Source organism: Phlebotomus papatasi, chromosome 1 (genome assembly GCF_024763615.1).
Source record: "Phlebotomus papatasi isolate M1 chromosome 1, Ppap_2.1, whole genome shotgun sequence".
Classification (NCBI taxonomy): domain Eukaryota; kingdom Metazoa; phylum Arthropoda; class Insecta; order Diptera; family Psychodidae; genus Phlebotomus; species Phlebotomus papatasi.
Window position 1 is genome coordinate 31997163 of NC_077222.1, and position 26603 is coordinate 32023765.

At 31.4% G+C, this 26603-nt stretch overlaps 1 protein-coding gene across 4 annotated transcripts in view; it reads right to left on the reverse strand.

Annotated features, from left to right (window-relative positions):
* The window catches only part of LOC129798835 (phosphoinositide 3-kinase adapter protein 1), a 39215-nt gene extending 12822 nt beyond the window's left edge, over window positions 1-26393 (reverse strand). The window contains exons 1-5 of one of the 4 annotated variants that reach the window (XM_055842226.1): window positions 26278-26393; window positions 20961-21078; window positions 9560-9947; window positions 9322-9463; window positions 6378-6453 (exon numbers count right to left, since the gene is read on the reverse strand). In XM_055842226.1, the coding sequence (XP_055698201.1) occupies window positions 6378-6453; window positions 9322-9463; window positions 9560-9947; window positions 20961-20970 (616 nt within the window). In that variant the 5' untranslated portion in view covers window positions 20971-21078; window positions 26278-26393. Of the gene's footprint in view, window positions 1-6377; window positions 6454-9321; window positions 9464-9559; window positions 9948-12488; window positions 12718-20960; window positions 21079-25416; window positions 25814-26108; window positions 26257-26277 lie in introns of those variants that run through there. The other 3 variants (XM_055842228.1, XM_055842227.1, XM_055842225.1) reach the window with 3 other exon arrangements.
* Window positions 26394-26603: the final 210 nt, after the last annotated feature.

The following is a 26603-nucleotide window of genomic DNA, read 5'->3' on the forward strand; positions in this document are numbered from 1 at the left end:
TATACTGTGAGAATTTAATAGGCACATTATCTGTCTCGTAAAAAATAAGGAATATTTTAACGAAACCTTCGATGTATTATCACGAAACAGATTGAGAACATAATGGAATAGAATCTTTCGATTGTTTTGCTCTTGAGAACGTTTTCAATATAACAGCGATGGTCATATATTATGATGAACATGAAATTTAATTCATATTCTATTTCTTTTTACAATTATTTTGAAAAAAATTTAAAAGTTTGATTAAAATATACCTTACGATAAATTATAATCATGTGGCATAGAATTGTTGGTTCATTGCATTTTGTAGAGGATACAAAATACGATAATCTAGTCTATACAAAAATAATTTGGTAATTTAATCTAAATTGAACCACATGATAAATGGAAATCGTTTATGAACTTATGCAATCACCATTCCCTCAATTTTCTGACAATACACTCCTCGCCATCCTCTGGTCTCGCAAAGTCCGTGGATTTTTTTACTGTATATTTTTTTTTAATTCAAAAAATAGAAATATTAATCATTGATTTTTATAGTCTGTAATAATTTAATTCTTTTGTGCCATTTTGACATTCAATGAACCAAAAAAAATCTCTTCTAAACGAAGAACCATATCAGAAACTTTGTATTCAGAAAATGGCAAATTCTCGACACGTGAATTTATTCATTTGATCAAAATGAATGGATTAAATTCATAAAGCTACTGACATAAATTTTATCCATTGAATGCTGAACAAGTCCAAATTTCAATGGGATGCATTTTGCGCCTTCGTCCAACGAAAAATCCATAGAGAGTGTTTGGTGAATACAAAATTATATTTTATTCTGACACTTTTTCTTCTTTTTTTCTCTTCTAATTTATGATGTTTCTAATTTAAGTTTTGTACAACTGTGAGGGTGATACTGTGCCCCTTTTCCGTTTTCGTCTTCCTCTGAACAGAGTCTTTGGTTATTTTTTTTTCTCAAAAGTTGCTCAAAATTATTCCAGCAAAAACACACGATTACCATTTGCACATCTGGATCCCTCCTCAATTTGCACCATTCTTGAGCCATTTAAGTGCCTTGAAATTCAGTAAAAGATATGCAATGTGCTTCATTCTTGACAATTTTAATGCCTATTGGTGCGCCTGTCGGGGTATATTTTTAGAAAAAATTCCCTTTCCAAAAAAAAGAGCCGAATAAACTTCTCAATGATGGAAGATGCATACACTTTCCACTTTCATTCACATTAATTCCACTCACTTCAATTGCACGTTGATTCATGTGAGAAGATGTAAAAGAAGGCAACTTTCTTGGTGTATTCCCTTCTGAATTTCCTCAAGAGGAATCACATTTTTAGCTCTTCGAATGCACATCACAGAAATAAAATACAAGGATTAATTAATTCCTAAGTAAGAGACACTTGAGATTTTTCATTAACATTTCCTAAGAGGGAAAGAGTCAATTTGATAAAGAGATCTTTCTTGCATTTCACTTATTCACCAAATTCACGTCAAGTAATGGTTCTTTTCCAAATCACACTTAAATTGATTGATTTAAATTGGTATTTGGGAAGATTTTATTGAATAAACCTTCAAAATGATGGGTCTGTAAAGGATTTGTAAAAAGAAAATTATTCATAATTATGAAAGACAGTTAAAATCATTTGAATTCAAATTTGAATCCTTAAAAAAATTCTTTTGTCCTATATGAGTCCCTTAAGGCAATTAATAAGAAAAACTAAAGAATAAAGACCTCACAAAAATTAAAATAAATCACTCATTGAGCAAAAAACGTAATAAATGTTTTATAAATAAAGGAATAGTCATTCAGCGTACCACAAATATTCCGAATTGCAATTGAAACTAATCTGTTGGCACACGAAGCACTATTCACAGCAAAAGAAAACAAACAATCGGTAAGACGTCCACAGCGGATTTGTTAATTCTGCCCGAGAGTCAAAAGTGAATTGAAGATTGGGTGACAAATTAATATTTTATGAGCGTGTTGAGGGAATCTTTTTTTCTTCTTCTCTGGCTAATCCCAGTGTCTATGGGATAGCAACACCTTCCTCGATTTGTGTCTTGCACCTCAATGTTTTGTCTACCTGGTGGACGCCGAGGGAGTCTCGATGGAGGTGTCTTGAAGTCAAGAGAAGCTGACAAGTGTTTTTGTTCCTTTGGACACAAGGGTGTGTGATTTTCAATTGTTTGTGGTTTTGGAGGGGGCTTAGCTGAAGAGTGATAAATGCAATTATAAGCTTGAATTAGCTTATATGTCTTGTGATTCTCTTACTAGAAATTATATTTGTAAACCAACGTTAAATGAAGTAGCAATCATCTAAAACCACTTGGCAAATTTTAAAACACGACCTCGTTTTGGAACGTTCTTAATTGGGTTTTTAGTCTATTGAAGGAATAGTACAATTTTTTCTTAATGTGCTAAAGAGCATAGAACAACTAAGGAAAATCATGTAACTTTTTTCAGAAGACCCTTTTTAGAAAACAATTATAACTGATTGATAACAGTTTGGAACATTTATTAATGATAATTTATTTATTTCTGGCCAACATTAAAAACATGTCCAAAAAATCCATAGGAGTAGGGTACAATTGGGTAAATACACTGAGAAAAAAACGTGGGTGCTACTAACTTTTTTTCCTCATAACTTTAACACTTTTTAGGTGTAAAAATATATCAATATTTTTTAATGCTAATTTTAGACCTTTTCAAGGGTAAAAAATAATATGAAAAAGTGTAACTTTAACCCCTAATACACTGAGAAAGCATAATATTTACACCGATTTCGGATCAATACTGCAGGGTAAAATTAACATTTCCGGAATGTTATTTTAACTTTTTCGGATTTTTCTCAGTGTAGGAATTGAACCTAAATTGGAACTTTTAAGATCTTTCTCTAGTGCAAGGCTTGTACTTCTTTGTATTATTTTCTTAGGACAGAATGTCCATCCGGTGAGCGGCAGTGTTATTGAGTGCAATCCAAATGAAACGTCAGGATATTCTGTCGTAAAAAAATAATATTATCATCCACCGTCGGTCCATTGTTCTGTATCTGTATTTCTTCGGAATCGTCTATTTCTCTTTAGCCATCTGCAACTGTAAGGAAATCTCAAAATTCCAATTCAGATCCTATTCCAAATTACCCGATTGTACTCTATGCTTACAGATCTAAGATAATTTACACGGAGGCATCCAAAATCCCGAATGGCAAAATCCCGAGTGTTCAAAATTCTGAAAGGAATGAAATTATATGGAGGATAATGTATAAAATAATTTACCAAGCCACAGAAAATTTCCCTTTGCCTCCAGCAAGCGCGGATGTAATCGAGGGAGTTGCTGACACTTTCAAGAATTCGGCAAGTTTGGCGTTCGGAATTTTGGCTTTCGGGATTTTGACCGGGACCCAATTTACAATATGTAGTACATGTACATCTGCTTTGGAACTCGGGATTATAGTGCACAGTGCATCCTGTCTAAACGTACATTCTTCATAATTTTGAAAAAAAAGTCTCTTGAAAATATGTCAACGGATTTACGATTGCGATAGTGCTTTAGAATGGAATCAACAATATCTATAAGGTACTAAAAGCGAAAAAAATTCTTATTTGATTAATCAAATAAGGAACTACAGGTGTTAGGTATCTGAATGTAGGTGTACGAAACCTTAAATAAAAAAATGTATTTATAAAAATCTTTAGGAAATTTTCTATATTTCAAAATTTCTTTTTTAAAGCTTTTGAACATTTGGACATAGTTCATAGTGTGTTCTTGTGAATTCTATCATCAATAATTTAATTTCAAGTTTATTTCTTTATATCTGCATATTCGCATATTCTCAGTTCTCTAATTACAGACCAAACCTATAAATCGATCTTATTTTTAAATATAGAAGTTTGCTCATTTCGAAGATTTTGAACACGCGAGTACAATCGTTGAAATAACTATTACACTTTGAAGAATTCGGGATTTTGGCTATTAGGATTTAGGCCTTGTTGGCCTTTTCGGGTTTTTGACTTTCTGGATTTCGGCTTTCGGGATTTTGGCTTTCGGGATTTTGACCGGGACCCATTTTTAGCACCTATTTTACACCGAGTATAGCAAGATCGTATAAATGATCGTTCCTTATAATACAAAAATTATACATGCCTGGTAGAAATTTCACTTAAGGACGAGTTTAGTACTAGAAAATAGGAAATTGTGGAATGTATGCATTCGCTTTAGAATTTTACTATCTTTTGTGTGTTATAGGAACACTAGTAAAAATAAAAGGATCAAATTGATTCAAATTTTATCCTTTTGAAAGGATGGATCAAATTTTGAACTCTGAATGCACATTTATCATAACAGAACATGTTTAATTTGATCCATCCTTTGCAAAAGGCTCAATTTGATCCTTTTATTTTTACCAGTGAAACAATTGCCTGAAGCGCTAATTTTACTAACAGATTTGTAGAATTCAAAATCTAGATTGTAAATTTTACAGTCCTGATATAAATTTTCATTTATTTCTCCTAGACTTCTACTTGAATTAATTCATAACTTTGATGGATTGAAATTTGATTTTTTTAAAGCCCTTTAAGTTTTTAATTAATCGAATAGAATATTATTGAGAAAGGGATGTCTCAGTTTTTTATTTAATAATAATAATAAATAAATAAATGAATTTAATGTCAATATGGCGGTTGTATAATTAAAATTACAAATCACTCCTTGGAAATTACAAGGGGCCAACTCTATCTGAGCCATTTTTCATGAGACGGCATGAAAGAGTCAACTTTGTATAAATAGTTATCTCAATTAAGTATATTAATAAAAATAATTTAATTCTTTTCTATTTGTATGAGCATTATTATAAACATCGAAACATACATATTTTTACCTTTCAAAATATGTTTTTTTATGAGTTAGCTCTTTGTCATTCTAAATGATGCGCAAATTTTTATGAAATGAGAATGACACGGGATCAACTTGCTTGAGTTAGTCCCTTGTTTCACAAAAATTTGAACGATAAATCTATTTTGTGCCCCTTGACTTCAAACAAAACCGCGCAAGCAATCATAAAGAGTAAAATTTTGAAAAACTTTTCTAATTGACTCATATCATCTGAAATTTTATTAAATTCTCTGTCTGAGTGCATTAAAACCTCAAAATCGCCAAAAAGTGAGTTGGCCCCTTGTAATTTCCAAGGAGCGAAATTATATCATCAATACGTATTACCAATTAATCATATACTATGCACCATTTTCCTTTAATCAGACATTTTCAGGTATTTTAAATAATTAGGCAAGGTTCGATGTATTCAGGAATAGTGCCTTGTCGATTAAATCTGTCCTGTATTAAATTTTCTTGTATCGAAAATTATGTTAAATTCTAGAAAATATTTTAATATTTCGACCAGCTAAACCGATTTTGCATGATTATTCGGAATAAGGGTTGATATACAAACTTGTGCCCTATGAATATCTGCCACGATATGAGGTAAATAGAAAATGGTTTACTAAAAGTAGAGGCTTTACAATAGCAGTGACTATATAAAAGAACCTCAGAAAAAAATTGTAAGGAGACTCAATATGATAATTACATTAGACAAACAACCATCTTAGGCACAATAAGTATATTACCAAGTTAGAAAAAAAGAGGAAATGTTGTGTGATGTGCATCATGAGTCCATTCTATCTCTCTTCAACAGTCTTTTAACTCTTTCCACCTTTTCGATCAGCAAGTGGGAAAGGTGAAAGAGTACACAGAAAGTCCAAGAGGAAGGAAAGGAAATAAACATTCAAATCCAATAGTGTACGTGCCATAATTATTTATTGTGGACAAATTTTCAGGAGGGACTGAAAATTTCGCCCCTTCTTTCAACACTTTCAGTCAATTATGCCCGGAAAGAGTGTCTCTCCCAGAGGTCACAATTAATTTAATCGAACCCGGAGAAACAATAATTACCATTACTCAATACAAAAGTTGTTGATTTGCTGCAAAAGGATGTCAATACCCACACCAAAAGTTTCCCAATTGCATTGAAATTCCGTGGGCGTAGAACAATTGGCGCCAAATCATTAGATTGTGTCTTTAAAAGTATTACATGAAAATTGAGTATTTAATCATTAAATTTTCTACGCCACACAAAATATTGATAAATGCTGACTATATCAACTTCTCTCTCTCCCTGGAAGTTTATTGCGCAAATTTTTATCGCAAGCAGAAACTTTGAGTCTTTGTCAAGAAGGAAACACTTAAAGACGTCCCATTATCATCAATTTGCTTCTTGAATTCACAGCATCTTGTTATGGAATTAAATTGTTACAAATGATAAGGCATTTGTGGTAACGAAGGCAATAACATGCATTTAAAGATATAATCACAGACTTACCCTTTCGCAAGGTGGAACGTTCTGAAGGGCTCTGGTTACTGGATGTAGGTGGTTTTGGAGCTGGCATTTTTGGAACCTAAAAAATCAAGAATTCATAGCTAATAAACTTTATCTCGGAAAGTAATTAATAAAAAATCGCAAATGAAGAACACGATTTACATTCGTTAATAAAAAACTAAAATTGATCGACCAAATTAAATTTGGTCAATAATGGCTCGGCACACCTTTTAGATCAGGAAAATTTCATGAAGTCGAAATTCCAATCCCTTTCTACCTCACTCCTTTTGTATATGTCTATCTCATTCTTTCGCACTCTTCTTCTTCTTTTAAACATCACAATAAATTTAATTTAGCTCAATGGAATTTGTAGTGCGAAAGAATGAGATAGACATATGCAAAACTTTTTTATGAATGAAAAGTATGTGAATTTTGATTTCATGACATTTTCCGGATCTAAAAGTTGTGCCAGAACCATAATGGCTTCGGTACATCTTTTAAATCAGGAAAATTTCATGAAGTCAAAATTTGCATTTTATTCTTAAACTTATTGCGTATGTCTGTCTCACTCTTTCGCACTCTTCTTCTTCTTTTAGCACCACAACAAATTCAGTTTAGTTCAATTGAATTTGGGGTACGAAAGAATGAGATGATATACATGATATACATATGAAAAACGTTTGGGAGCAACATGAATGTGAATTGTGATTTCATGAAATTTTCCTGATGTAAAAGGTGTACCGGGCTATGACAAATTAAAATCAGTAAAAAATCAAAATTTGTCCGTAAAAAATAAAATTGGTCATTAAAAAGGTAAAATGGTAAAAGAAAATTATAATTAACAAGTAAAAAATTAAAATTAGTTAGTAAATACTAAAATTGGACAATAAAAAATAAAATTGGTTAGCAATGCCTCCGATAGACCTTTTAGATCAGAAAAATTTCATGAAATCAAAATTCACATCTCTTTCTTTCTGAAACGTTTAGCATAAACCTGTTTAATTCTTTCGCACTTAAAATTGTATCGAACTAAATTGAATTTGTTGTGATGTTTAAAAGAAGACGAAGAGTATAGAAAAAAAGGGACAAGGATATGCTAATCGTTTCAGAAAGAAAGAGATGAGAATTTTGATATCATTAAATTTTTCCAGAGACATAAAAAATAAATTTACTGAGTAAAAAATTAAAATTGGTCAGAAAAAATGAAATCGATTAGTAACGGCTCCGGCACACTTTTTAGATCAGGAAAATTTCGTGCAATCGAAATTCACATCTCTTCCTTTCTCAAACATTTTACATTCTTCTTTTTTTTAAATATCAGACCAAATTAAATTTAGTTCAATCTAATTTAAAACACGAAAGAATGAGATGAAGCAGATGAAGATATACAAAACGAGTGAGAAAGAAAGAGATGTAAATTTTGATTGAATGTAAATTTTCTGATCTAAAAGGTGTTCCAGAGCCATAAAAAAAGTAAAATCGGTAATTTTAATTTCGGTATACAATAAAATTGACAAGCAAAAGTCAAATTTGATAAGTAAAAATTGCAATTGGCCAGTAAAAAATTAAATTGACCTGTAGAAAATTAAATTTGGTCAGTGAAATACCAAATTATGCGCAATAATAAGAAACAAATATTTATAAAAATGGTCCAAATTTAAAATTAACATTTAAAATAGTTACAGATAGAATAAAAAATAACTTTACGATTTAAGGATTTTAAGGTTTTAATTGAGTGCTGCTCAAATTTGATTTTTTACTGACAAAATTTATTTATAATTGCTCATTTGTACAGTGCACTAAAATTTAAAACAGAGTAATATTAAGTTAGATTACTTAATTAATTTAAAAAATGAAAAATTTTGGTACACTTAGAATTTGAAATCTTTAAGATTAATTAAATCCTAATTGAAATTAGTTCAAAAATTGAATTTCTACTTCAGTTTAACCTCTGATAGATCTTTAATAACCGTGAAAAGGAATCAATAAGGGTCTTTGCTTAAAATGCATTAAAAACAAACTTCCCTTTGTTATTAAAAGCATAAAAGGGTATTGTTCCTTTATGATATGGTGCATTTCAGGGAAATTTTAAAATTATATATAATTTTAAAATAACTTAATATTTGAAAATACCAAACATTCAATAGGAACGACTGCCCGTTTTTACATACTTGTATGAAGTACAATTTATTTGACTTAAATGGTTAATTTTATTGTGTATTTTTTTAAATTAATTTGCGATGAAATATTATTTCAATTATATTAATTTCGAAGAGGTAAAATTTAATTGGTTAGTATTTTATTTAATTGTGGTTAACATAATTGATTTAATTGTTTTTCTGAGCTGTTAAGCAGTAAAACCTTTGAAGTAATTTTTATTGTTATTTATAGGCAAAATAAGGTAAAGTGGTACAAGTTGGACGGGGCTTTTTTTCTTTATAAATTTAGTACTTCATTTTTATTTGTATATTTTTACTGCTTTAGATTTATAATTTGGTTCATTGTGCTTAAAAACAAAGTTTTGTACTGTATTTATCAAGGAAAAAGCCATGTCCAACTTGTACCGGCGAATTGTCCAACTTGTAACACTATGTCCAACTTATATCACTTTACTCTATTAATCTCCTATAATATCTCAAAATTTATTGAGTATTTATAGAGTTTCTTTGATATGAAAATTCCAGGTCAGAATTAATGAAAACATTTTGCCTTGCTCACATCATTAAAATAAATATACAAATCAAAAGCCGTTAATATCAATAATAAGGATTATTAATTCTAATTGAAATACCCAAAAATTTAATCTTGAGGGGAATTAATTCTCAGAATCTCAAGAACAACAAATAAACAATTTACCACAATTTAACCAAAATCAACCAATATACTAAATTTAACTGACCATTCATTAAATTGACCTAATTCTAAACCAAACGATGAGTAAACTCACCTCATCGGAAAATGAACCGCATCTCGTGCGTTCCTTTTGAGTGAAAGTCCCAATGGAGTGGCGTCTGAGGCCAGAGGAACTGCTTCCGTCTGTGACACAATCCCCCACACGTGGGATATGAAAGTCGATCGTGTGGAAATTGCTACAATGGAGATATTTTTGGCACCGGAAAGAAAACACAATTTTCACTCTCCCGGAAAATGGTCCAAGTGCGAGAAAAAAAAGAAGTGATACTAACTTGTGACGGTGATCAGGAAGAAAGACATCGTCGCTTCCGCCGTAAGAGATGGATTCATTGTAGGAACCAAGGCGATGGCGGAAGTGGGTGGGATTGGGCTGACAGGGCCTACACTCCCCCAGGATGACGCCCTGGGAGTAAGGAACGCTTGAAGATGTTGAGCTCTTTGAGCGGTTCAACGACCAGTGGCTGCCCCTTCGACTTCCACCCAGGGAAACTGTATCTGACGATGGTGTTTGGGAACTTGGAAAAACCTTTCCTTTAGAAGGTGATCCCGTGTTGAGCTTCGATGTGCTGCTCTTTTTGCGAAAGAATGAAAAGGTTCCTCTGCCCGGCGATTGTGGGCTTTTTGAACATTCGCCAACATTATTGAAGTAGTAGGGATTATCTGCAAAGATCATGAAAAATGAGGTGGTTTAGCATTTCTTCATCTCATTTGACATAGGCATTCACGACAATTTCCCTACTAATCGCTAAGATGAATTGATAAATTGCAGCACATTAGTTATAAAATTATTTTTAAACGAGGAAGGATTTACACGTTTCTTTTTATACTAACCTTCTGCTTCTACTTGTACTAAGTTTTATTTTTAAGTTTTAACCACATTCTCATATGCATTACAACCCAGATTTTATCTTGAATGAGAAGTTTGTTGAAAATTATTGTTTCTAATAAGCTTTTCTTCTTCTTTAAATTATGCACATTGTTATGAAATGGTGTTGGCAAGATGTCTGTTCTAACAATTAATGTGTTTAATGTTTCGTTTATTGCAATACCATTTCAACTGATGAGTTAAGATATAGTTCAAATAAGATGTTTTTACAAGATTTTGACCCTTTAATGGAGAGCACGTTATATTTGATGGATAATATTATTATAGTTGAGATTTTTTGATATTTTTCTCACAAATAATATTTAAGATTCTTTTCATTTTTATTATCGTTTTAAAGAAAAGTGTTTAGTCATCTCTGCAAGCTACAAGTCCTCAAAATTTGAAAACCATGAAATTTTGAAAAATGGTGGGTAATATAGTATTATTCCAATATAAATGAAAAGCGAAATTCTTCTTTTGATCATTTTTTTTAGTACATTACTGTCCTTATGAGCTTTTGCGTAATATTCCTTTTTATGTTAGTCCCGGTCTCGATTGTTTGGCGGTTGTAGAACACGACGAGGACTTGCCAGAACAGTCGTGACAAGAACCAACAGAAAGAAAAGTCGATAACGCAGGAGCACATGAAAACAGACATGTAAATTGAAAAAAACATGTTCAGAAGAAAAATTTCCCCTTGTGATTTTTAGCTTTGATTCTTTATTTTCATTGGAATAGCCCTACAATGCTCTAATTTATTTTCCGATACATTTTATTTTTGAGAAAGATAAAGTAAGATAAAAGAGCCATACAGTAAAAAAATATGTGTAAAATTTTTACACAATTATGGGGTAAAATTAGACTTTTAATTTTATATTTTGTGCAAAATTTTCCACTGTTTATCATTAAAATTTTAACAAAGTTGAGTAATTTATAATTTTTGGAATAATACCAAAAAAAGCTATTTATTACGGTTTGATTATTTTATGACTCCTCACGCTGTTATAGTGTAAAATTCGAGCAGTACAAACACAAATATGCGTTTTTTTGCCACAAGATCAAGTAGTAGTAACCTTTATTATAAACCAATTAGACATTTTCATACTATTATTGTAAGAAAATTTGTAAATTTTAACCAAAGTAATTGAATTTTCAACAAAAGATATTGAAATTTAAACAAAAATTGTGTAAAAGTATTAAATTTCAATTTAAAACGTATACTTCAGTCGAGATACATTTTATTGTGTAAAATACGTACAGAACATTAATTCAAGATAATTCAGAATTCAAGATAAACAATGTAAACAATTATAAAAAATCAAAAAAAAATCCAAAACACATAAAAATCAAGAATTTCTAAATTAAATCTTAGACTTCTTATAAAAACATTCTGACTTTAAATTCAAGAACATCAAATTCATAAAGTTGAAATTACACTCAGTCCCGGCATTAAGTCCTTCGGGATTATGCACCTGACGGAATTATGCACATACAATTATGCAAGTTTCCCTACCCTTGGGAGTCAATTTATGAAATCATTTTTGAAATACGCCTGAATGTATACTACCTTGCGGCGCGGCAAATTTGAAAACATTTTGCTACTTTTTCAGAATAAAACTTTAATTTCTTTTATTAAGGTATTTTTTTTAATATTCTAACCATTTATTGAAGAACTCTGGCCAAAAAGTACTGTTTGTTAATGCATTTCTATTAAATAGTTGAATCTTTTTGTTTGAACTACTTTTACTTCGCGCGAAATTCGTTCTACGGCCGATTTATTCAAAAGAAAGCCCCTGCAGGTATGCAAATTTTCTCGATGCATAATGCTATTTCGCGCGTTTTTTTTGGTCCCGAAAATGTGCATAATGCCGGGATCTAGTGTAAACATGTTCTACCGAATTTAATGCTATCATAGTGCTAATGCCACAGTTTAAGCCGAGAGACAGATTAACGTAATTTTGTAATCAAAATAATGAATAGACTACATTCCCATTAATCTCCCACTAATTAATAATCCTTAAACATTTCTATTCGAATTACCTTTTATAAATAATTTCATATAAAAAACTAATGTTTTTAAATTTTTTATCTATTTGTTTAAGTGCAGGAACTGAAATTTGTTGAAGAATAATCGACATCCTGAATGAAATCATAACAATAGAACAATATCTTCCTTTCCAAGCCCATTTAGGTCTTTCATCTAAAGCCTTTCTTTCACAAATAAAAAGTCTAAAAAATGCATTTCTTTTCAATGCTATTTCATCTGAACCCCTTTTTTTTGCAATTTGAGATTTCTCAATGACTCTCTTTAGCAAATTCCCAGCATTTCTCCGTACCTTTGACGATTGCACAATTCATTGTATTCAAGGATACGAGACTCATTTTGCTGCCTGGTGAATGTGTCTGTAAAACCTTCGTCTTTGGCACCAAATTCACATTTTAACACCACTAAATGCCAAATAAATGACAAGAAAATCGCTTGCACAGATGCACAACACCACGGGGAAATGGAGAAAAATGAGACTGAAGACTTCAAGTGATCTGAACGGATGGAAACTGTCGAGTGAACTAAATGAGTGTCTATGTGGCCCCTTCAATAAATATGCTAGAGATGCTTCCAAGAGTTGACTGTTGATTTCTGGATGAGCGGCAGCAGCAGAAATTACATCGTGGCTTCCCTTTTTCACCATCATGGACTGGTGAATCGAGGGAGCAGGGTCTGGGATTGATGATCGGGAAAGAGATAGGGACAGAAAATCCTCAATTACTCTACACGCATCGTTGCAACGAGAAATATGCTTCTGGATGGAACCTCATTTCATTCATTTATTCCTCCACTTGGCGCGCTTTTATTGAGTTTCATTGACTCGATACTTGGCACTATTGTTCAACCAATTTCACTTTCAGTCTCCTCGAGAGATTCATTGGACGAAAATTGTCCAAATCTTTTAGTATGTTGTCTGCTGTAAATCCGACAAGATATGTCAATCAAGGGGTGGATAAGTAACGGAAATATTTCGATAATCTTTCAAGATATAAAAAGTACCCTCGATAATTGGACGATATGATCTTGGTTTTGACTTTTAGTAGCGTAAAGTCACCCCTTTGGACAGTTTGAATTTTGGAAATATTTTTATCAGAGTTTGCATCAATAAATGTTGTATTTACTAAAATGCCAATGAAAGTGTTACAGTTGAATAGTAATATTAAAAAGCATACTTAATAAAATTTCAATTTTAAATGTATAAAAACATGATTTTTAAATAAAATATTGCCAATTTCATCTGGCAACACGGAATATGCAATTGCCGTATCTGACATAGTTTATAAGAATTACTGTCTTCAGTTAGTAAGCATTTTGCCATGCTACATACCTTGTTACACTTTAAAAAAATACTGAAAATTTAGCAAAATGTTTGTTTATTTTGGTTATTTTAAATTTCTAATTCTCCTTTACATCCCAGCGAGCACATTTAGCTGAAGCAGCAGCGTTTTCAGCATATTTTCGCTGAATCGAACAGCAAAACATGAATCGAACAAAAAAAAAGGTTACCAAATATATGAAAATGGCACTGTATCTTCCGTCAATGTCCTTTTAAGGTTATCGGAACTCAGCAGAAAATACATATATTTTCAGCTAAATTGAAATCGGTTAGCATTTAGTGCTCGCTGGGATATTCTAATTCCATTGGGTAATGGGAAAATGGAAAAGGGAAGTTGCAATGGACTTTTATTTATGATCGAACTACTTTTATTTTTTGGGAATTTCTGTTTTTGGTCTGACTAAGCCCTATCTCGGCTTTTGGCCAAGAATCGGCTCAGTTATGGTGTCTACATACTAGAAGTAATTTTCGTCAAGAATGGCCTTTTTAAAAAAAAATCTTACGTTTCTGCCTACAAGGATAAGGGAAATTTTCTTTAAAAATGCATTTTTTAAAGAAATTTCTACTAGTGTGTAGAGACCATTAGTGAAAAACTGATAGGAATTTAGTCAAATCATCATTTTGATTATAATTAGGTTAAGCCGTATCCGGTTTAAGTCGTAAATGTGTCTAGGGCATAACTATAGTTAATTTTGTTACTGTTCATTTTCTTATCTTAAAACAATACATTTCCGCACGAAACAAAAATTATCTAATAATTTTCTTATTTTACAATGTTTTGGAAATTTCGAAAAATAAAAAAAAATACTCAAATTTCAAAATTTCAAAAAATAAACGCAAAATTACTTAAATTACTCTTTATTTTAATATTTAACACAAAAGTATAATACTATATTTGTATCATATGATGGCAGGACACGAGTATCCTCACGAGTGTATCATTTGTATTAACATCTCAAAACTCTGTAATATATAAATCGTCAGTTAAAACAGCATTTATCGTAACTTCATTTTTGCGATTTTGAGGTATATACATATTTGAAATCAGCGTAATTGTTTTTATTAAACGCACTTGAGAAAAAGAAACTTTTATAAGCCCATTAAAAATTATTTTAAACAAAAATTATCGTAAGTTGTCTTAATTAATAAGAATTTATGAGAATTTGTTGTAACTACCATTTTCGGTAAAGTTACGATAAATTTTCATACAACATTTTCCCTAATCAGCATTTTCTGTAATTTCTTTTGCTCGTTTACGTCGCTTGTAGTTTGTAGCAAAAATGTAATATTTCTCATTAAAACGTTCACAAACTCTTCCAAATATCCAAAGACAGTGCGAATAATGTAACATTAAATCATTTTAATTCAATATTTGAGAGAAAAAAAATGAGAAAAATCCTTACCCATCTGTAATTAATTCAAAACAAAACAAACGACGCGGCGCACAAAATTTATTCAATAAAATTTATTAAATAAAAGCTTTTAGGGACAGGGATAAAAGTTTAATTGACTAGTTAAGTCAAATAAAGGTGCTTATTATCACTAGAATAAACAAATTTGATATAATGCATTTTTGAAAATTGTCATAACTTCCAAGATCTCCATACATTGGAAGTTACGGCTTTATAAACGATGAAAGTTACGAAAAAATCTTATTGTGTTTCTTCTAACATATATCTCAATATCTCAGCTTTAAAATAGAATATATAGAATATAGAATATTTATTTGGTTAATGCCCCGGTTGATGAATGCAACAAGTTGGGACTATACATTTTATAAAGATTTTTCCGAGTTAACTTACAGTGTATTAGTGCTACTTTCATTATTTTGAATTAAAAGTATCGCATTCGGGGCTCATTTTTAAGAAAAATGAAGCTGAACTGAAAATATCGTCTCCTGAAAAGCTGTCAAAAGGAAGTTACGACAAATGCTGATTTAACTGACGAAATGTAGACGTTGATAATTACAAAATGGTATTAGGAAATTGATTAAAAATCATTCTGTATATCAATTAAATATCTATATGATTAAAAATACTTTAAGCATTTGAAAACTAATTAGGATAAAGCCGAAAATTAAAAAATAAGTAAACAAATAAATTGGAAAATAGAATTTAAAATTCAGTTCAGTTCTAGCAATTCTGGTTTTGAATAAAATATTTAGGATTACGTTGAAAGATTCTACTATACGAAAAGTTTATGGGTAGCATATGTAGCAAATTTCTGAATTCCAGAAAATGTGTGAAAAAAATAATTAACTCTTGAACTTTAAAAAAAAAAACAATTTTTATCAACAATTACTTTTAAAACATGAAAGTTTGCAATTTTTCAATGATAAAAAGAAATCCTAATCTGCTTGTGTTGTCCTTAGAACCCGTCTTTGTAGTGAAATAGAAATTAATTATTCACATTAAATTGAATGAAATTTAACCCTCTTTATGTTGAAAGTGGCGTGACTACCATAAAGTTATTTATTTGCTTAATTATCCGCCCCAAAAAATAAATCCAATTGAGAATTTGGTCCAGTGATTACCCAGAGTGAAGATAAAAAGGATAAATTGGATCTCTTCCTTGTAACACCAAAAGAGCCTTGACACGGATTATTCCAGGCTTAAAGGGACTCACAGAGAAAATAATCTCCCTGAGTCTCTGTTTTTTTCTATCATGCCATGGAGATCTAGAACGTATTATCACTTGGAAATGTAAATAGACAAACACACCCCGAAGAGGACTATAGTATTTCGAAATCTGCCCTGTTCGTGTGATATTTATGTGGAAATCATATTGTAAGTCCTCCATAAATCTGTTTAACAGATGTCCCTTTTTCCTGTTTATTCTCTTGTTTATTTTATTTCCATCATTCTCTCACTCATCGTTTTTTTTTTGCTGGGTTCTTTGGAGCCCTTCCCGATGCAGCGGCAAAGAGCACGCGTCAGTGAAATCACATTTGTCGACCTCCATCGAGGGTGGATTGGATAAACAGACAAGAAGTCCATCAAAAAAATAATCACATCATTTCCGACACTAACGTAAAACTTCAGCATTAATTTCGCTGAACACCTGACTCGAGGTATCTCAGAAATTTTCTGAAGTTATCCTCAAAATTGGCCTATTTACGAAATTACTTCCGTTTATAGGGGATATATGAATGTTTCGAAATGTCTTAATTAGAAATATTTAAAATATTCATAGAAGTTTTCATTTTCAACACCTTTTCTCAAAAATTCCCAGGCTTTTATGGGACGATCGGAACGCTTGTAGCATATTTTATGACTGTTTTAAAATCTTAGAATGGGAATTATTTCTTTCACAAATTTCTATTGCATTTAAATTTTAAGATATCAATATTTCGGTATATTTGAGAACAGTTTTCAAATTTACAATATAATGTAGAATTAACAAACGAAAATTTCAGATTACCAAAAACATTCTTATGTAATACAGGGTTTACTGAATGACATTAGAACGTTATAGTGAGGTTATTATTACTTATTTATGGAATTATCGGACCTTTGCCGGAATATCTTCAATATGACGTCATTGCTACATCAAGTAACTAAAATGTAGTAAATTTATTAACAAGGAACATCTTAGTTACTTAACGTTACTATTTTTGTGCAATTTAATTAAATCTTTGTCCATTGGTTTAGATACACTGGTAAAAATAAAAGGGTCAAATTGACCCTTTTCCAAAGGATGGATCATATTTTACTCTTTGAAAGGGTCACCAGGTACCCTTCGAAAGGGTCACGGTTTTGACATCTATTTAATTCCGGAATAAACGAATAAAAAAACAATGAAAAAGTGATCTTTGGTGTTCGCTCAGATGAGAGAAATATGATATCAGTAATAAGTTTACAATAAAACATGATTATTCGTGATAAATGTGCATACTAAATTTCAAGAGATACAAAAGTGAACCTTTCAAAGGGTCAAATACGATCCATCCTTTTGAAAAGGGTCAATTTGACTCTTTTATTTTTACCAGTGTAGGGTTCGATTTTAAGTCAAACTCAACAAGGATGTTTAAAATTAAATTACAAAATTTTGGAATAATTTTGTTCAAAGAGGTAATAAAGCATCACAGGCCTTGCGAATAGCTCGAACTCGTGACTTCTATGCTATACCTCAAAAGTACTTTTGCATAATTTACAGTTTACCGGTTCACAACTGATTTAAACCGATTTGTAAATCACCCAAAACATTGCAAAAAGTTCGAGTAAAAAGCTCTATTTTAAAGGAGCCTCAATTCAAAGGTATCCCACTTATCTCTATACATCGATAGCAGCATAAAGCTTGATCCCCTAGCTCCGGAAGAAGTACATTACTTAATTCTTATTAAAGTATAGGTAGAGTGGAGTCTACACTTATGGATGTTATACACACTTATGGACAACACAAAAATCTTAAGTTATTACATTAAACAGATTTCGAAAAGTCAAAAAAATTGTTAATTACATCATAAACTAATAATTTTATAACTTTTCGAAATCTGTTTTACGTAAGAACTTAAGATTTTTTCACGCTGTCCATAAGTGTATAACATCCATAAGTGTAGACTCCACCCTATTAGTCTTTTTTTAAATATGTAGATAAAATAAACAAAATTGGTCTTATGAACAGATGATTTTTCAAATATAAATAAGGGAGGTCGGGCAATTTTTTAGCTAGGAGGTTACATTGATATACGATTTTTCTGCATATATTTAAAAGATGTTATAGGGTAAATCAAGCTAATTCAAAACCTGCTCCAAATGGAAATTTTTCGCTATTCCAAATGGAAACGTCACTGTTTTCATGATAAATACAGTACTAAATTACTATATTTATATATTTTCTATATCTCAGTTTCATTACTTAGTTAATTTTGCACGAAATAAAGCGAAAATCCATTCATATTCACAAATTTTAATTTATTAAATTCTCAGAAAATTTAAAAATGTACCTTTTTACCATTGAATTTTTCATAGATCGACCATGTTTTCCAATGAAAAACACAATAAAGTGACTGTTGTTTATTCGTTTTGTTTAACATTTATGTTATATTTCTGGCTAATTTTAGTTGAACGAAGTGCTAATCTTTATTGTTAACGGTACGTGAAGTTTCTAAATGAAATAATTACCTATTTCGTGAACAAAAAGGTTTTTTTTTAAATGTCTGGAAATGCTTCAATAGAAAACCCCGGAAATACGATTTCTCTAGAGAGATTTTCTTATTGTTTTAAAGGGGAAAGAAGAAAAGACCAGGAATAAGAACAAATCCTGCACTCAAGAGCAACTCAGCAAGGTTTTGGAAGCCTCTCGTCGCGGTTTCACTTACACTGTTTGTCTTCAATTAGAAACTTTCCCTTGTCTCCATTTGGATTAATTTGCTTCCAATAGAAGCATTTTACACTCGCGTATTTTTCTTGTATTTAAGAAGTTTTCAAATTAATCTCAAGAATTTTCACTAAACAGTAACATTCTAGAAGAGTCAAAGAGCAAATTTATGTAATTCTCTTCAGAAAAAAATATGAACTTAATGCGTTGAATCTTCTGTCAAAGTTAAAGCGTCTGGAAATGGTTTTGAATTAGGACATTTACGCTAGGGCTTACAATTATTTTATTTAATTCCACAATATTTTTGCAAAAAAAACCCAATTTCTTTTGGAAATATACGAAAAAATTAATGTCAACGTAGCCCCACTGGCTCAAAGTAACCCCACCTCTCCCTACTTAATATTGAAAAAATACAGTAAAACTTGATCCTTGACTTCTAAAAAACATATTAATCATATTATTAAATAACTTTTTGTAATTAGTACCAAGTGTTATGATTTCTGTAAGGTAATCATCCATATGCATTAAAGGGTTTATGAAAAAAATGCACTGGTTACGAAAATTTATTATTTTGCTTTTTTTGTTATCGATGGCACTTTATATTACCTTTTTGTTTTACAAGAAAAACAATCTTAAACAGTAAATTTTCGTTTTTAAGGGCAGAATCACATATGACAGTAAAATGCTCACTGTCAAACCTTCACCGTATTTCGTTAATTTACGCATTTTAATTGCAATTTTTACGCAAATTCTCAATTACCGTGTTACATTACCTCATACTCGGTGCCACTAGGTGAAAATAATATAAGAAAACTGAAGAAATAAAACGAAAATGCGATAAACGGTGAGCAAAAAAACTGTACGAAAAACTGTAGCAAAAAAATCCTACAGTTTTCTTTGTTCACCGTTTATCGCATTATCGTTTTATTTATTTAATTTTCTTATACTATTTTCACCTTGGGCCACCGAGTATGAGATAAGGTAATACGGTAATGAAAAATTTGTGTAAGAATTGCAATGAAAATGCGTAAATTAACGAAATACGGTGAGGGTTTGACGGTGACGGTGAGCATTTTACTGTCAATGTGATTCTACCCTAAATGTAAAAGGAAGATTCTTAAGAGCCGCAACTAAAATTGAATATTCTCAAAAAAATATTTTCCATTATTATATTTCAAAAAACGGTAAAGAAGTTATTTGAATGGAGCTTCAAATGCTTAAAATGATATGCTATATATTTTCAATAGTGTTACAGCCTTGTGTTTTAATTGTAATATATTATAATAAAATTACTTGATAGACTTTATAGATGGCAAATTTCATAAAATTTCACGTTTTTCCGCCTATTGTAGATGGAGACTACGGTGAAATTTCATGAAATTTGCCATCTCTTTATCTTTAAAATCTACATAATTTAATCTAGATGAGTAAAAAAATCAGAATTTATATTTCCAATTAATTAAGTGATCAATTTCTTATTATTCATTTACCAGAGTCCTTAAAGCCCTCTATACACTTAAGAGCAATTAAATAAAAAATCTTTTTCAAAGATAATTTCTGTAATTGTAGGCAGAAAAGTAACTTTTTTAAAGGATAATTTTTAATGAAAATTGCTTCTAGTGTGTAGATGCCATAAAATAGAAGAAAGAAAATATCAATTGAACTGAATCCTTTCTTATTCTATAAAATATTAGTCATTTAATCATAATTCTTTTTCTACAGTTGTCTTCTTTATTTCAAGAGTGTTGTATGTGAGTTTAAAACAACGAGTTCCAGTAAATAAACATATCTAAACAATAAGAAACTATTCATCTATTATCATGAATATTATATTTCCTACCAAATAAATAAGAAATTCCTGCCAACTGACCATTATTTCTTTCACTTCATTAATATAATATCTATCAAATATTAATATAATATTTCGGTTATGAGTTCTATTGCTTCACTTTCACTATAAATTTACCCTGCGTCTACGATTATTTAAGTCTAGATAGCTCTCAAATGAAACTTATGTGAAATTTTCAGTGAAATTTAATTCCTTTTGAAGGGACTAGGCGAGGGTGTCAAACCAATCTGTTGAAAAAAAAAACATTTATAACTTACCCACAGACATTTCTGACTGACTACCGATGGATGTGAGAAAGTCTCTGGATTCCTTATAATTGGCCTCACAATAACTTCCGCCGGAAAATGCTGCACCGTGCTGAGATTTTCAAAATATCTGCCAGCATTGTTCCAAAATGAAAAGGAAATTTTAGTGCTCAATTTTATTGCTCTCTCATATTTATTGTATGCAATAGCAGAAGAAGCATTTTCTCCGGGAATGTGCTATATGGAAATCTGCATGCGTCAGATGTAAATTCATTAATGGTTCATTGAACGGATAGTTTTGAAAATGAAAAGCCTTTAGTGTTTACAAGAGTCAGGTCATTGTGTAAAATTGCTAATCGTAGGCAAGATCGCGATCGACGAGGATGATGTTTAAGGGGAAAGGCTTCACTCTATAGATATTCTCGATATTCTCATGGGTTCTCTTCGCATTCTATTTTCTAGTTCCTGTGCTCACGCAGCGGAGTTTTCAGCATGAGGGGATCATTTAAAAATGGAAAAGCTATTCTTTCTTTGCGCATATTTTCACGATGGCACGAGCCGAGGAATATGTGTTATGGCCAAGTGAGTTAAAGCGACTCATTTATTTTCATAATGGAAAGTGTTGTATATTTTTCATTGAAGATGAAAAACGTGCATATGAGAAAATGAAGGAGTTGAATTGGAGGTTTCTTTTCTTCATCTCTGCCTTTACAATCTACCCGGTGAGTTTCGGTAGAATTCTAATTTTGGACTTTTCACTACACATGCCTATAAATGATACACCCAGAGAATTTAGGGTGCAATGAATCTACTCTCTTTAGAATATTTTATTGCCTACAAGAGTTCTTTTTTCTTTCTTGATCATTTTAACTGTTTTGAGAATTGTGTTGCAGCAGACCGAAAAAAAATTATGCAATCGCAGCTTTAAAATCTTTCGGACATTGCGAACAAGAGTCTCGATCGGCTGGAATTCATGCAAAATTCGCACTGAATACTGATGAGGAAGAAAAATTCCATGTTTTCTACATTCTTCAGATCATTCTTTATAGCAATGATTTTATTGCCTCAAAGATTACCCGAATGTTGCATCTTTTTATTTGCTCGAACTCACAGAGAGAGCGATATATTCCATAAAGTTCTCGATAAATACTACCCTTATATTTACAATCGTAGAAGTCAAATAGTATAATATAGTTTCTTATATCTATACCATAGGTTCGCCTTATGGATCCCTGTCAAAATCCCAAAAGCCAAAATCCTGAACGAGAATATACCGAAAGCAATTATTTCGAATGGGTCGAAATTCCAATAGCCAAAACCCGGAATGGGTCATAATCCACAGTATGACCTCTACCTGTCCTTTACTTCTTGTCCTTTACTTGAGATTAATGTTTAAATTAAACTGATAAATACTTTAATGAAAATAGGAATGTTTTCCTAATTTTATACCAAAGAAAACAACAAGAATTTGACAGTAACGGTACGGATTGAGGATCTTGAAAATTATAACACGGTTTTATTCATGTTTCTAAATTGAATCTACAGTAGAGTCTCCTAAATTCGAACGCTCGGGGGGTATTTTTGACATTTCTCACCTCCCAAATTCGAACGATTTTTTTCAAAACTAACGAAATTTGTGTGAGATTAAATTGTACTTTGAATCAAATTCCAGTACTTTCTCGCAAGTTTTAGTGGTAACATACTTCATTTTCATTTTACACGACCATAATGTATGTAAACATTCAGGAAGAAGCACATAAATATGATTTTCGTTCACCAAGAATACGAACTTTCTAACATAACCTCACAATTGACATTTTGAATCCAAACGGCGCCGGCGTTCGAATTTGAGAGATTCAGATTTGAGAGACTCTACTGTATAAATTAATATTGCTAATTTCTGATACGTTTTGTGTTATATTCAAACAAATAATATTTAATAATTATTTCTTCGTGTGAGAAAATAAAAATTAATTTCAAAATATCTTGTTTATACATGCCAATGACCTTGAGACTTCAATCGTTCCATTTAGTGGTTTTTCTGAGGTTAAATGTTAAGTACCAATTCAGCGCTGATCGGCCAACTAATAACAAGGAAATTTCAATTTATCTGAAATGTCTTCGGATCTAGGGGGAAATGGGGCACCTTTGAAAATGCGGCACCTTTGGAATTGGGATTTTTCACCCATTTTTCAATAAAACTGAGCCGTGTCGTGATATAATTTATTTAAAAATAGGTAAAAAACCCCAATTTCAAAGGTGCCCCACTTTCAAAGGTGCCTCACTTTCCCCTAACGGTCCTATCACACTAAGATTTTCACAATTTAATTTTAAATTCAATTTAGCCAATTTAGCATTAAAAGATTTCTAGAATTTGCTTGAAAATTCTCAGTCAGGACACATTTTGCAAGAAATTTGCTCAATTTTAAATAGTGCCGCGAGATTTTTGATTGTGAATGGCTCCGCAAAATATGTGATAGTACTTAAAATGTCTTATAAATCACTTATCTGTTATGCAAAATAATCCCCAAAGCCAGAAGAAAGGCTTGTAGGCTAGGGAGCTCATGAATAGACTCTTATACGGGCTTCAGATCTAAGGCTTAGCCATCTGGCTTAACTCCTCTAATTCTACATCAGCCATCATTTTTTAGGAAATTGTTATTTAGGATTGAATATTAAGGGCAAATGATTCATTAGATTTTGAAAGATCAATCAAATTGCTTGTTATTAAGATTTTTGAGACCTTCGGGAACTGGGCTAAACCTCCAGTCTGAAGCCGGCATTATACAGTTTTGTTGAAAATCTGTATAAAGTCATCCCAACTACGATTTCTTGACACAACAATTTCCTTAGAATTGCTTTGAAGGAACTCAGCAAATTATTCCCGATTCTGAAGTTTTGCTCGCGTACAAGTTTATCACTAATCACCGTACTTATCTTATTTCTTGGCCACAAATAATATAAATTACGAGTAAATAAATTTAATATGAACAATATTCTTCAAAAGGCTACTTGTTTAACTGCAATAAAATTGAAATTAATGAGTAATTTCAACATTTTAATTTGCTGAATTCAAATTTAATTGAGCAACCACATTTGTGCTATTTTAGCATGTTTAAAAATGTTTTGTTGGGCAAAGTATTAGTTTATATCAATAAATAAATAAAAATCTATTAATTTAAATTATTTTTAATGCAAAATAACGCATAGGAACAATTCATTTGGAAAATTAAATTGAATTTACAAATTGAAAAAATCCTAGTGTGATAGCACGGTAAGACAAGTTAGTATTTTATTAATTGCTAGTGAATCATCAGTTACAGTTACCCAAAAACGAAAACAATTATTCTGATTATATTTAGTGCTTTTACATAATCAAGAACCTTGATCTTTGTATTTGGGTCATCGGTGACTTTCTGGTCCTTAACTCTTTCGCATATTTTGTGAATCTGAGTACCTATGGAAAATATGGGTATTTTGGGAAAAATAATTTCTTTGGAATATTTTGAATCGATAAAAATCAATTCTTGTGGATGATTAGAATCTATAAGGGTGTTTAAGTATAGGCTATTTTTTGTAAGACCCTGATTAATTCTTGAGATAAGATATTTTTAATCAAAAACTCGTAAAATTTGCTTGAAAAAAATAATGGGTTGACGAAGATGCAACTGGTTATCGAATGGTAACAAACCGGTAATCGACAGGTCGTCAAGTACCTTGAAAGTTCATTCAAATCATTTATGAACTAATAGTAACAAAAAAGACTTCTCAGAACGCTGAAACCTTGGCTGAATTTCATGCGTGTGGTCCAATGAACCAAACAACTTTCTTCTACAAAATTAAAGATTTAACGATCCCAGTTTTACGGAATGTTCGAACTCATGCTACAGAACCCTGCTCGAATTTTACTTTCCCACTAGTTTTGGATCTATACCGGACCTATTGGGAATGAGTAATTCATATTTTCAGAAAACCATGCAAAAATTACTTAAATGTAATATCAATTTCATTATCTATTCAAATTCAATTACTGATTGATTACGGATTCACATAGGATCGATATGATAGGGTTGATAACTTCAAAAGCCTTCAACTATTTTTACTAATATTCAACAGAAAGATTGACAAAATAAGCTCTAATGAGTGATTTAATTTTGATTTTGTAAAATTAAAAAAAAAGTAAATTTTTCGGTCATTGATGCCTATGGACGAAATAAGGGTCTAGACCACCCCCAAATCATAACCGTAAATTCAATCATTAGATCCGTTTTTAAGTAAGCAAAAAAAAGTATTGCGTTGTATGAAAGGGAAAACTAACGTCAAGAGATTAGTGGAGGGTCACTAAAGTCCAGGAGTCGATATCTCATTCCATTTGGCTCAAGATCGGATACAGAAACAAAAATCATTAAATTTTCAAAGCATTTGCAATTTATTAACGAACCCAAGCATTCCGCAAAGCGTTACTCACTTGGCCATACCTTGAAGAGAAATATCCTTATTTTTCCTATTTTTCTTTCAAGGAGTGTTTGAGAAATTTGAGACTTTATTTCAATGAAATGCAGTCCTTCCCTTGCCCTACAATATGTGCCCTTTTTCTCATTTCAAAAACATCTCACTTGTGTCCAACATGTGGCTGGGTAATGAAATGCGTCTTGAGAGAGAATTTCCCTCCAAAAAAATATTTAGCTTTCTGCACATTCTTAAGAAACACAAAGGCTTCAATGAGAGACTTTGTATGAGTAGATCGATAATTATTCATGAAATTTCTATTTGGTGAAAATGACATCATACAGCGCTATTTTTGCAGGTACAAGACTAGGCATACATTGAGAAATAATTGATCGCGATCACTTGAGAATTGCTTGAAGATCGCGAACACTTGCTAGAGAAAAAAAAATACACAAAAATAAATTGTGAAATTTATGGAATTGACACAGATTATTGTGGTGAAAAATCAACTAAAGATCACGGTGAAGATCCCCATTTTCTCGTGATCATGAATCTGTCACTTGTATATTTTTGCAACACAGAGATGAACAAAAATATCGCAAATTTTCCATAAGCCTAACTATTAAGGTAATAGAATAAATATAATAATAAATGGGAGATGAAGAATAAAAATGCAGATCGGGCGTTTGATCTGACGAGAGAAGCACTCACAAGATAAAGAAAATGCTGATGAAAATGATCACAATTTAAGTTTGATAGGGTAATTGGTTTGACTCAGGCTAATAGATCCCACGTCCATTTGATATAAAGCTATATCTTTGCGATCGCATACGATCCGCGGAATTTGACGAATGTTAAGCACAAAGATAAATTAATTCACCATTGATGTTTGAATGTGGAATTTATAGTAAGATCTTCACACACATAATTCACCCGTTTAGAGGATCACAATTAATTTATTCATGATGCGAACGCTACAAAGTATCTGGATAAACTAAATACTGCCAACAACAAATTAAATCTGTTTTCCCCGCTCTCGGCAAATACTCAAAATTGTTTGTGTCGTCGTTCCTCGAGACTCTCTGCCCTCCTTGTCTTGCACACTGCCTGGTACCAGTCGAAGTGTAGGAGTCGACTCAGAATGATCATGTGTGTAAAATATTTTTTTTTAAAGGAAAAAAAAGATGCGCGCTTCAAACAGTGGCA